This window comes from Chlorocebus sabaeus, chromosome 4, assembly GCF_047675955.1.
Source record: "Chlorocebus sabaeus isolate Y175 chromosome 4, mChlSab1.0.hap1, whole genome shotgun sequence".
Classification (NCBI taxonomy): domain Eukaryota; kingdom Metazoa; phylum Chordata; class Mammalia; order Primates; family Cercopithecidae; genus Chlorocebus; species Chlorocebus sabaeus.
Genome location: NC_132907.1, coordinates 6,505,944 through 6,518,085, shown reverse-complemented (window position 1 = coordinate 6,518,085; position 12,142 = coordinate 6,505,944). Strand labels below are relative to the sequence as shown.

Below are 12,142 nucleotides of genomic sequence, written 5' to 3'. Positions count from 1 at the left end.
TGAGTGAATATGGAATTTTATTAAATGCTTTGAAAAATTCTGTCATTTTTAAGATCCTCTTAAAATAATCACCTTAGGTAAAGAGTTGGCCTAGTTTTCAATTAGACATCCACACTTTTTTCAGCATTTATAACCAATCTATTTTCATTTGTTGCTTTAATATTTTTATTTTGGCAGCCTTAATTATTGTCCTTGCTAATGATGATGGCCCTGGAGTTCTATCATTTAACAACAGTGAGCACTTTTTCCTAAGAGAGCCAACAGCTCTCTACGTCCAGGAGAGTGTTGCAGTATTGTACATTGTTCGGGAACCTGCACAAGGATTGTTTGGAACAGTGACAGTTCAGTTCATTGTGACAGAAGTGAATTCCTCAAATGAATCTAAAGATCTGACTCCTTCCAAAGGCTATATTGTTTTAGAAGAAGGTATTCGATTCAAGGTACAGTAAGAAGCTTTAATGAGAATGGAAGTTTTTCTTTAATATTTGTAAAATAAATTTCTCTTAGATGAGCACTCAAGTCCTAGAATGAAAAAACAATTCTTGCAGCTTAGGTGATAGATAAAGACATGCTTCAATTACTATGTGACAAGTGCTATAGTTCTATTTACTCTGTATAAAGTGCAAGTGGAACATTTTACTATTAATAGGGTAGAAGAATATGTAAATAATAAAGAAAATATATGTATGGCTATTTTAAAATTTCAGCACACTTAAATTGCATATGTCACTTTATATTGTATATAAACCATATAAAGGAAAACCCAAGCCAATTTTTGTAAGCATTAAGTCCCAGCCAGTCATTTCCCTTTTGCCACATTTTTGTTGAACAAAATGTAACTGCTTGCTTCAGACTGCTTGTTTGACAACAGGAATAGTTTATTGGAGAAAAAAATTGGGGATTTGAGATTAATTATAAATATGATCTATACTCACAGTTTACCTTCCAAAACCTCTTTTTCTATGTATAAACAATTTTCTGTTCCTGCTACTAAACTTTATTTTTTTAAACAGTTTAAGTTTAAAATAGCTAATTATGTTAGCTTTAGGCATTTTTCAAGCCAGCTATATCAAGTATAATAAATCTAAAATAATAGATTTAAAGCTATTTTGTCTGAAACAGTCCATCTAATAATTTTTTTTAATGATCAGTTTATGTAACTTCAGCACATTTGCAAATGCATATTCATTTTCATGGTTTTTTTTCACATTTTGGAAATTTAAAACCTTAATTGGTTTGTGCAAGGTCACTTACATTTAAATCTTGAAATATGTATGTAAAAATTCAAATTTGAAATATTTTATTAATTTTCTGTTTATTCATGTTTTTTATCTTTTAAAATTTTTCTTAAATTTATTTTTTTGTTTGTTTCATATTTTTTACTGTGACTTTTTTCTTAAAAGACTCCTTTTTCACAGTATATGTATATACTTTTATTTTTATTAGGCAAATTGAATGTTAGAGCAAATTGGATTAAATAAATTTAACTGACATAACTGCTTTTATTCCAAAAAGTTTTGTTTTGAGGTATAAACAGTAAAATACGCAAATCTTAAGTATATGGCTTAGTGAATTTGAAGATATATACATACACACATGTGACTACCACTTAGATTAAAATATTTAATATTAAGACTGGGCATAGTGGCACACACCTGTAATCTTCAGGAGGCTAGGTGGGCGGATCTCTTGAGGTCAGGAGTTTGAGATCAGCCTGGCCAACATAGTGAAACCCTGTCTCTACTAAAAATACAAAAATTAGCCAGGTTTAGTGGTGCGTGCCTGTAATGGTTCTCGGGAGGCTGAGGCAGGAGAATAACTTGAACTTGGGAGGCAGAGGTTGCAGTGAACAGAGTGCCACTGCATTCCAGTCTGAGTGACAGAGCGAGACTCCGTCTCATGCATAAACAAACAAACAAACAAATAAATAAATAAATGTGTTTAATATTGTCATCACTGAGAAGATTCCCCTTGTCTCCTCCCCTTTCCAGAGGAAACTACTTTCTGATTTCTATCATTGATGACTCATTTTGCTTGAGCTTCCTATAAATAGAATCATACAGCGTGTACTCTTTTGTGTCTGCCTTCTTTCACTCAATATAATTTTTAAGTCTGTGTGGTTGCATGCATCAGTAGTTGGACATTTTTTTAAATCACTGAGTAGCATTTTATAAAATAGACCACTATTGGTTTGTCTGTTCTCCCACTGATGAACATTCGGGATGTTTCTAATTTGTGCCTGCTATGACTGCAACTGTTTTTTTAACAGTGAACCCTAGATTAGAATGAGATTAATCAAGTTATGTAGCCAGAGCAGGACAAAAAGTTCACAAAAATGAAGACATAGATGTAATTTTTAATCAATGTTATTTTAAAATGCACTAAATGTTTTTTGGACACTTCAGTGCAATATATCACAAAGTTGGAAATCCTAAAAGTAATAACCTGAAACAGGTGTAACCATCACATTATAGGAATCAGTGTTAAATCAAAGTGAGATGGTATTTTTCAAAACATAGTATTTTGTTGTCAGAAATGTTTAGTAGATTTCTCTATATGTGTGTTACAAAAAATACTGTATTCTAGTAACCTTATCTTTTGATTTTGTTTTCAGGCCTTACACATATCTGCCATATTAGACACGGAACCAGAAATGGATGAGTATTTTGTTTGCACCTTGTTTAATCCAACTGGAGGTGCTAGACTAGGAGCACGTGTTCAAACCCTGATAACAGTTTTGCAAAACCAGGCCCCTTTGGGGCTATTCAGTATCTCTGCAGTTGAAAATAGGTATAGTTTATTCATAAGGAAATTATCCCTTCTGAACCTATAAGTAGGGAATATTTTTTGCATAAGAAAATGCAGAAGGAAATTGATGTCTAATTATTTTTAAAAGGATTTTTAAAATGAACTCTAGACTAAAGATAGGTCTAGAGAGACCAATTACTCTCCTAACTGGGAGTATCAAAAACCTAAACTCACCCTGTTATTAGAATGGTGTTATTAGAATTCTTATTTTCTTGGAGTTCACACTTTCAGGTAAAGGTCTGTACTATTTTGTGTTTTTAAAAATAATGAAAAGCAAGAAATAATATAAAGTGGACTTCACTCCTCAAACAAAATGAATGACTCTTCAAACATATATTAACATGATTGTGGTTTTAAAGTTTCTTCTAGAAGCTGACAAATATTTATTTTTTATATCATAAAAATATTTTAATCTAGTTTCATTAATATGTTAATTTACTGACTCATTTTTTCCTATAAAGTGTTTTTCATATATATGTGAAGAAACATAAGAATGACAATTTTATTTGTTTTTCAGAATATATAGTGTGAAGTTACTGAAGTAACTGATTTTCAGTATTATCTTGGATTGTATAAATTTAAAAGTGTATTAAGTACATGCTAGAAATATGATATATATTTTAAATATGTAGAATGTGTACTTTTTCTGCTTTCCACAATCCATGTATTTCTTTCAGCGCCACCTCCATAGACGTTGAAGAAGCCAATAGGACCGTGTATTTAAATGTATCTCGAACTAATGGCATTGGTTTGGCTGTGAGTGTGCAGTGGGAGACAGTATCTGAAACAGCCTTTGGCATGAGTATGTTTCATTTCTTATGAGAACAAAATTCTGTAACCGAGAAATATCGCATGTATAAGATTCATATTTTTTCCCATGAATTGTATGTTATTGATCATTTGAAAATGGAAAACAGATAATCTGATTATTTTATTGCACCTATAAATACGTGTTGAGGCCAGGCACGGTGGCTCACGCCTGTAATCCCAGCACTTTGGGAGGCCAAAGTGGACGGATCATGAGGTCAGGAGATTGAGACCATCCTGGGTAGCACGGTGAAACCCCATCTCTACTGAAAATACAAAAAATTAGCCAGGTGTGGTGTTGGGCACCTGTAGTCCCAGCTACTCAGGAGGCTAAGGCAGGAGAATGGCGTGAACCCCGAAGGCAGAGCTTGCAGTGAGCTGAGATCACGCCACTGCACTCCAGCCTGGGCGACAGTGTAAGACTCCATCAAAAATAAAATAAAATTAAAATTAAATAAAATTAAAATAAATAAAATAAAGTATGTATTGGGTGCCTGTCACATGCCAGGCATGGCACTGAACTCATGGATCTTAGAATTTAGGGGGTGACAGAAATGAATCAAATAAGTAAAAATCAATGTATACTTTAAACTTTAGTAAGTGCTTCAAAGGAGAAGTTCTAAGTGTTGAAAGAATATAGGGGAATGCTTTCAAGGGGTATTGATCTTTGAACTAAGACTGAATAATAAGTAGAATTGATTATGCAGAGAACTGGGTTGGAAGAACATGGAGGTGAGAGTGAGAAGCTGTGAAGGCAGAAAACTGAGGCATAAAAAACACACATAAGCGAAGAACTTGGGTGGATAGTAGGTACAGAAATAAGGAGGAATGTTGAGCTTGGATAGCTGGACAAGACCAGATCATTCTTGAAGGAATATTTTATAGTTGCCAGTCTTTATAATAGTGTTAATGGAGAGCCTTTGAGTGGTTTAGGAATGGAGGAGAGTTACCATATGTAATGTGGTATGGTATAATCATACTTGGATTTTGAAGATATTATTCACAGTGCCGTGTAAATAATGGGTTGGCACAGAAGAGAAGTGAAGATACAGGGAAGCAAGATGATGGTGGCTTAGACTAGGTGTTGAATATGAGGGTGAAGGAGAGGGAAGTACCAGAGATGATTCAGGTTTCTAGCTTGTGCAGTTGGATGGGAGAAGGAGTTCATGCTATTCACTAAGATGGACTTCCAAAAAAAGAGAACAGATGTATTTTGGTAAGGGGAGTAAAATAAATGTGGTTTAACACATTTTGAATTTGAGTTACTTTTGAGAATAAATTTCTCTAGACTCAAAAGAAGGTCTCTACTGGAGAGATAAACCTGGGAACTTTAGCTATATATATATTGTATTTGAAGTCATGGAAATTGATGTAAATCTGAAAAGAAAGGCTGAAGATGGAGAAGGGAAGAGGATGCTATAGACTGAACTATAAGAAGGTTCAAGTTGAATGGCTGAGGATATGGGATGATGGCCTAGCAAAGGAGACTTAGAGGACTTGGTAAGAAACTTAGGAAAAAACAGGATGGCAGATATCAGCAGAAGAGTGCTTTAAAATGGAGGAAGAAGTAAATGGTGTCAACCCCTGGTGAGAAGTCCAGTAAAATGAGAACCTGAAAAATAACTATTATAGTTAGCAACATAGAAGGCATTAGACCATAGAAAGGGCTATTTGTATAGAAAGACAGAGACTGAATACCATTTTGAATAGAGGTGAAAGAAGAGAGACCTTAACTATATGCAACCATTTCAAGAAGTTTGGCTGGGAAGATAGGACCTGGAGAAGGTGGTAGTGGTGGGGTGTAGGATTCAGAAGGTTTTTTGCATGTTTAGTTTGGAGAGACCCAAGTATGTGTAGGTTGGATGGAAAAGGTACAGAAATATTAAATATTTAGAAGAAAAAGGACATAATTAATAATGGTATGGTTGTCTAGAAGACAAGTAGAGAAGGGATCTAAAAAAAGAAAAATTATGGTTTCTAATTTAGATTTCTCCATTACTGCTTGGACTTTGCATGTATTTTTTTGGAAGTGCTCATGAGAGCATATGTTGGAGATTCTTAATCGTTAGCAGTCATTGCTTATTCTTCATTTGTGGTCATCTTGAGTTACTGTAGAGAAGGATTTGTCCATGTGTCAGGACCATTTGGGACTTTAAATGAAAAATCTGCAGTATACCCTTAAAAGGGAGCAACATAAGAATTTAAAATGCTGGATTTTTTAGAAAAGGAAATTGCTGTTGGATATTACATGTAAGGCATTGACAAATTCTCTTGAATTGGTAATCTAAAAATGATCAATCATTTATAGGGAGCTCAGGTTTCAACCTTGATAGTTGTACTTGCTGCATCATGTTCACACCACTAACCAAAATTTAAAAAGAACTTAATGTTTTGAAGGGAAACAGCCATGTTAAGAGATTATACATTTTTAAAAAAATTTTACTCTTCATTAGTTAGGGGATTTTTATTTTTGTCCTTTTTTTTTTTGTAGTACACAATTTTAAAACATATACCAGTTGTAGCAGTTTGATAAAACCTTGACAGCCATTTGAAATATGTGAGTCTGCTTGGCATTCTTAAAATAGATAAAATGTAAAGTGAAAACTTAGATGGGCATAATTTCAAATTAATGGCATAAATTTTTTAAACCAAATATTTGTCATGCTTCTATAAAGGTATTTATTATTATAAAATTTCTCAGTTATATTTTTATCAACTTTACCGAAGTTGATAAAAATCATGTTCTGCGTATTTCCCTTTAAAATATACATTTAGTATTTATTTAGTTAGTTTTTGAGCCAGGGTCTGTCCCTGGCTGGAGTGCAGTGGCACTATCTCGGCTCACTACCACCTCCGCCTCCCGGGTTCAAGCAATTCTCGTGCCTCAGCCATCCGACTAGCTGGCATTACAGACACACACCACCACATCCAGCTGATTTTTGTATTTTTAGTAGAGACTGGTTTCACCATGTTGGCCAGGCTGGCCTCAAACTCCTGACCTCAAGTGATCCACCTACCTTGGCCTCCCAAAATTCTGGGACTACATGCGTGAGCCACCATGCCCAGCCACATTTAGTGTTTATTTCTAAATACACCTTGGAAAAGTGTGTGTAGGTATAAAGCAGAACATTAAAACATTTTCTTGGTTTTTAAATTAGAATTTTTAGAAAATTCTTATTTGTAGTACAAATTAATTATTTGTTGTTATTGTAAAGTTTTCTCGCTTGTGTCTTGTCTTTTCACACTCATACGCACATGCGTCATGAAAGGATCTTCATTTGTAGTCACAAATGCAGTAGTCTCATTGTTTAAACAATAAATTAGAAAGATAAGTTTTTGAAGGAATAATAAAATAGTAAATCATGATTTGTGTTTTTCAGGGGGAATGGATGTTGTATTTTCCGTATTTCAAAGTTTTTTGGATGAATCAGCTTCTGGCTGGTGTTTCTTTACTTTGGAAAATTTAATATATGGTATAATGTTAAGAAAATCATCTGTTACTGTTTACCGATGGCAGGGGATTTTTATTCCAGTTGAGGTAAACATCAGTATTTTTTTATAATGCAAAAATAAAATGTTCAGATAAATTTTAGATGTATCATGAATTACTGTATTCTTATTCCTCATTTTCTAGGACTTAAATATAGAAAATCCTAAAACTTGTGAGGCCTTTAATATTGGTTTTTCTCCCTACTTTGTGATTACTCATGAAGAAAGAAATGAAGAAAAGCCTTCTCTTAACAGTGTGTATACATTCACGTCTGGATTTAAATTATTCCTGGTAAAAGAAAGTTTCATTTTTAAATAGATTGCTTTCTTTAAAAGTAATTAAGATTTGTAAGATTGTTCAAATTGTAAGATAATGTATGTTCTATGTTAATGTGAAAAAAGACTTTTTGTGAGTTGATATACATTTTAGCAAAGTATCTTAATCCGGGGATATTTTTGTCTTTTTAAAATGACACTTAGGTATGTGTAACTTGGGATTAAAATTTCTTAAGTCTTGCACTTCATATAGTAACTCATGCTATTAGTGTGTTTGGTGGCTTTCTTAGTTCAAGTCTCCTTTAAGTTTTCATTCCCACTCTGTCCTTGCAGGTACAAACAATTGTTATTCTGGAAAGTTCTCAAGTAAGATATTTTACTTCAGACAGCCAAGATTATTTAATCATTGCAAGTCAAAGAGATGATTCCGAATTAACTCAGGTTTGATTCTTTTAAAATGAAGTGGTGTTTTTTTTTTTTTTTTTTTTTTTTTGCTTTTCTTTTTAACATTATAATTGAAATTTACCAAAGGTATGGTCTGCCAGTTTAGTATAAAAGAAAAACCATAATTTGATTGTAGTAAAGTAGAATGTAAAGACTGGTTAGTTAAAAGTTAATTTTTAAACACCAGAGTCATAAAATATTATTGTCTTCAAGAGCCAAGGATAATGTAATAATAAATATGACCATTTAATTAGAATTTAACTGAATTGCAAAACATTGTGGAGAAAAATCACACAGCCAGAGAGTATCACTAAAAATTCATGATTAGCATTGCCACACAAGTGTTCAGTATCATCTCAGAAATCCCACATTTCTTTAGTAAACTAGATCTTGTAATCCTAGTAATGCTTATTTGATAACTTTTGTGACTCCTTAAACTTCCATACGTGCTTCACATTTCCATTTTCAGCTAATTCCCTTGTTGAAATGAAAGCTACCAAAAGGGGTATTACTCATTTTCCCAACACCAAATTCAAAAACCCACTTGAAACCCTATCTTATTCCTCATTCCTGCTACGACAGAGAAAGTGTCCCTTCTAAAAAGCCAGGCCTCTCACATAGGTGCCCATCTTGCCCTCATAAGGTTAGCTATTCCCTCCATCTCTGGCGTCTCTCTCTCTATTTGGTTACTACAGTCAGCGTAAATGTTCTAGCTTCACCCAGCTTAAAAAGCTTAAATTCCTCCCCGATCTCATTCCCTTCTAATTTTTGTTTCATTTCCTTCCTCCCCTCTATAGTAAGACATCCTGAAAGAATTATCTGTTTGTTTTGTCTTTACTTCCCCATGCTCACCGATGACAACTGGGTTGCCAATTCCAGTGGGTGTTTTTCTGCATAATCATTATACATTCCACCAGCATGTGACAGTCACCTCATCCTCAAATATAAATCTTGTCTTGCTTTCTAAGACACTACACAGATTTTCCTTTTCCCTTTCTCTCTCTCTCTCTCTCTCTCTCTGTGTGTGTGTGTGTGTGTGTGTGTGTGTGTGTGTGTGTGTGTGAGTGATCCTTCTCATTCCCCATTCCCAGTTCCTCTTCCCTTTTGTAAACTTAGATGTCTTGGAGTTTTCCAGAAAGATTCACTTATAGTTCAAATTTCTTTTTTCTTTCTCTTCACTCACTTGGATACTGTTATCAATCATATGGTTTTAAATATCAGCAATAGGCTAGTGTCTTTTAAACTATATCTGTAGCCTTTCCCCTGTATTTCAGGCCTATATACCTAACTACCTATTGACATGTTCACTTAAATATATTTTTGGTACATAATATTTAACATATCCCAAAATGACCTTTGATTTTCACTATGAAACTTGTTACTTCAGTGCTAGCTTTCATCTCAGGAAGTAGCAACCCCACAAACTCAATTGCTTAGGACAGAATCCTGGGATATTTCTTGCTTGATTACTCCTTTTTTTTTTTTTTTTTTTTTTCTTTTGTGGACAGGCGGGATGGGGTCTGGCTCTGTGGCCCAGGCTCCAGTGCAGTGACGTGACAGGTCACTACAGTCTTGACCTCCTGGGCTCTAGTGATCCTCCTACCTTAGCCTCCCAGGTGACTGGGTCAACAGATGTGTGTCACCACACCTGACTGATTTTTTGTATTTTGTAGAGATGGGGTTTCACCATGTTTCTCAGGTTGGTCTTGAACTTACTCCTTATTCTTTCACATCGAGTTTATCATTAAGTATTTTTGATTATATGTGTCAATAAGTGAAGACATTTCGTTTCTACTCCTCCCTACTTCAGGTCCCCATTATTTCTCTTCCACACCATTATAGTATCCTCCTAGCTGTTCTCTGAACTTCCTTGACCTCCTCGGATCCATTCTCCATTGAGTAGCTGGAGGCATTTTTTGAAAATATTAATTGACTAATGCTATTTCTGATTTTAAAGCTACTCGATGATTTGCAATTATACTTAGAATAAATTTGAAATTATTTAATATGGGCTTAACAGCATAGCTACATTTCCGGATTTGCCTTGGAAGGTACTGGATTATGCCTGTTGTTCTGGTATTGTTATTGCCCCTTTCACTCTTTAAAGGATCCCTGTTTAGATGATAAATTTTATGGCCACCCTAATGGGAGGTTCTCCATGATCTTACCTCTCCAGCCTTAACTCTCATAAATTTCCCAGCGCTATCAAATTCCTTCCTGTCTTTATTCAGATAATGACAAACTTTTTCTGTCTTAAGAACTTTGTCATGTCGTTCCTTCTAACTTGATTTCCCTAATACCTTCATAATTCTCTATCAGACCATCCTAATTGTCATCTTCAGTACTTGACCCATTTTATACTCATTTATTTAATTATTAATATGTTTCTTGTTTACCTTTTCCTAATAGTTAATAAGATCCATAAAGAGAAAGGCCGCTGTATCCATAGTTCCCAGCTAATGTCTGTGGCTTAAAAGTTCCTAATTGTTGACCGAATAAGTATAATTTTCTGTGACATTGACTAGCTTGCTTTCAGGTAGGGTCTGAATTCTAATTTTGCATTTATGAACACTTACCCTGAAACCTTGTGTGCATTGACTGCCACCATGGGGACAAAAAGGATTTAGGTGTTTCTCTGTATTCTATTGCTCGAGCAATTGATGATAATATTGCAGCATTAGAATGTTTCTTATTCATTTCTAAATTTTTCATATTTAGTTTATTTCCTGGTTTTAGCTTTCCCTTTCCCTGCTGTTACCAACCCTTACCCAGATGTACATTTGATACTGATTTCTTTTCAAATAACTTCTCTTTCATTCACTGTGTGTGTGTGTGTGTATGTGTCGTGTGTACTCATGTACATAGACATAGATGTGCACACTCACACAGATTAGATAAGGGAGAGAGCAGCGAGGGAGCATCAGTTTTAGCGCTTTCTTTTTTTATGAAGGTATCTTTTTAACCAAATAAAAGGATCCAAGAAAGTAAACATATGATATTGATTACATTCTTGCAAGTGCTAAATTCCTAGTCATAAAGGGTTTTGTATTTCAACATTTCCTTCAGGTCTTCAGGTGGAATGGAGGAAGCTTCGTGTTGCATCAAAAACTCCCTGTCCGAGGTGTGCTGACTGTGGCCTTGTTCAACAAGGGAGGCTCTGTGTTCTTAGCCATTTCCCAGGCTAATGCCAGGCTAAACTCCCTTTTATTCAGATGGTCTGGCATTGGGTTTATTAACTTTCAAGAGGTGCCTATCAGTGGGACAACACAAGTTGAGGCTTTGTCTTCAGCCAATGATATTTACTTAATATTTGCCAAAAATGTCTTTCTAGGTGAGAAGATAAAGTATTTGTAATGTATATATAGTTGTTATTGAACTCATCTAGCATTCATATGGTATATTTTATATAAAAATGCTCTTGTAATAATTTTTTACTAATCCATATAGTATTTCTTAATAGATGATAAGTATTAATTGTTAGCTATAAATGGATTTTTGAGAAATATTTAAGCAGTATGCCCCTAATCTTGTGGTGTTCTGACTGCCACCTTAAAGTTATATTAAAACAAAATTGGAAGTAGATAGGTAAAGTTGAAAGATACATGAATATTTTATATCCAGGATGCAAACAAGTAACTTTTTATATGTATTTACTTGAGGTGCCATGAATAATTCATAGTATTAATAAATAATGTTCAGAACTTTTTATAATACTCTTTCAGAATATTCTTGGAAGGAAAATTTGCTTTTTGCTGCTGAGTAGAACTTTCATAGGTAAAATTGCAGCATTCCTAAAAAATAAAAAAAATTGCCCTTGTTCTTTCTTTAACATTATATCATGGTTAATGACTAATAATGTATTTGTGTCATGTAGTAAATGCAAAAAAGACTTTTGACGTACTTCCTATTAACTTGTATTTTTATTAGATTAAATGGATTCTGAGGAAATTTGTTTCTTGATATTTTTATTGTAGTTTTATTATGTAATTTTGTCATTTTTTTTCTGTAACTTTTGTGTTAAGATTTGACTTTTATTTCATTATTGTAGGAGATCAGAATTCAATTGATATTTTCGTCTGGGAGATGGGGCAGTCTTCCTTCAGGTATTTTCAGTCCCTAGATTTTGCTGCTGTTAACAGAATCCACTGCTTCACACCAGCCTCAGGAATAGGTAAGGACTTTTCAACTGCTTACCAATTCTAAAGGTAGTATGGAAAGCCAGAATGATTTTAATCTCATTGATTTAGATTTAGTGTCACATTGCCAGACACTTGGTTTTTTTGTTTTTTGTTTTTTGTTTTTTTTTTGAGACAGAGTC

General features: G+C 34.1%; 1 protein-coding gene across 12 annotated transcripts in view; it reads left to right on the top strand.

Moving 5' to 3' along the window:
* ADGRV1 (adhesion G protein-coupled receptor V1) overlaps nucleotides 1-12,142 on the top strand; it is a 584,631-nt gene that overhangs the window by 147,942 nt on the left and 424,547 nt on the right. For 11 of the 12 annotated variants that reach the window (XR_494199.3, XM_073014617.1, XM_007978103.3 and 8 more), the window contains 8 exons: nucleotides 178-440; nucleotides 2,615-2,790; nucleotides 3,486-3,610; nucleotides 6,996-7,153; nucleotides 7,250-7,396; nucleotides 7,714-7,821; nucleotides 10,891-11,155; nucleotides 11,873-11,995. Coding sequence is in view for 11 of the 12 variants with exons in the window: in XM_073014617.1 (XP_072870718.1) it covers nucleotides 178-440; nucleotides 2,615-2,790; nucleotides 3,486-3,610; nucleotides 6,996-7,153; nucleotides 7,250-7,396; nucleotides 7,714-7,821; nucleotides 10,891-11,155; nucleotides 11,873-11,995 (1,365 nt within the window). In the remaining variant the exon portion in view is untranslated. The remainder of the gene's footprint in view (nucleotides 1-177; nucleotides 441-2,614; nucleotides 2,791-3,485; nucleotides 3,611-6,995; nucleotides 7,154-7,249; nucleotides 7,397-7,713; nucleotides 7,822-10,890; nucleotides 11,156-11,872; nucleotides 11,996-12,142) is intronic. The other variant, XM_073014618.1, reaches the window with a different exon arrangement.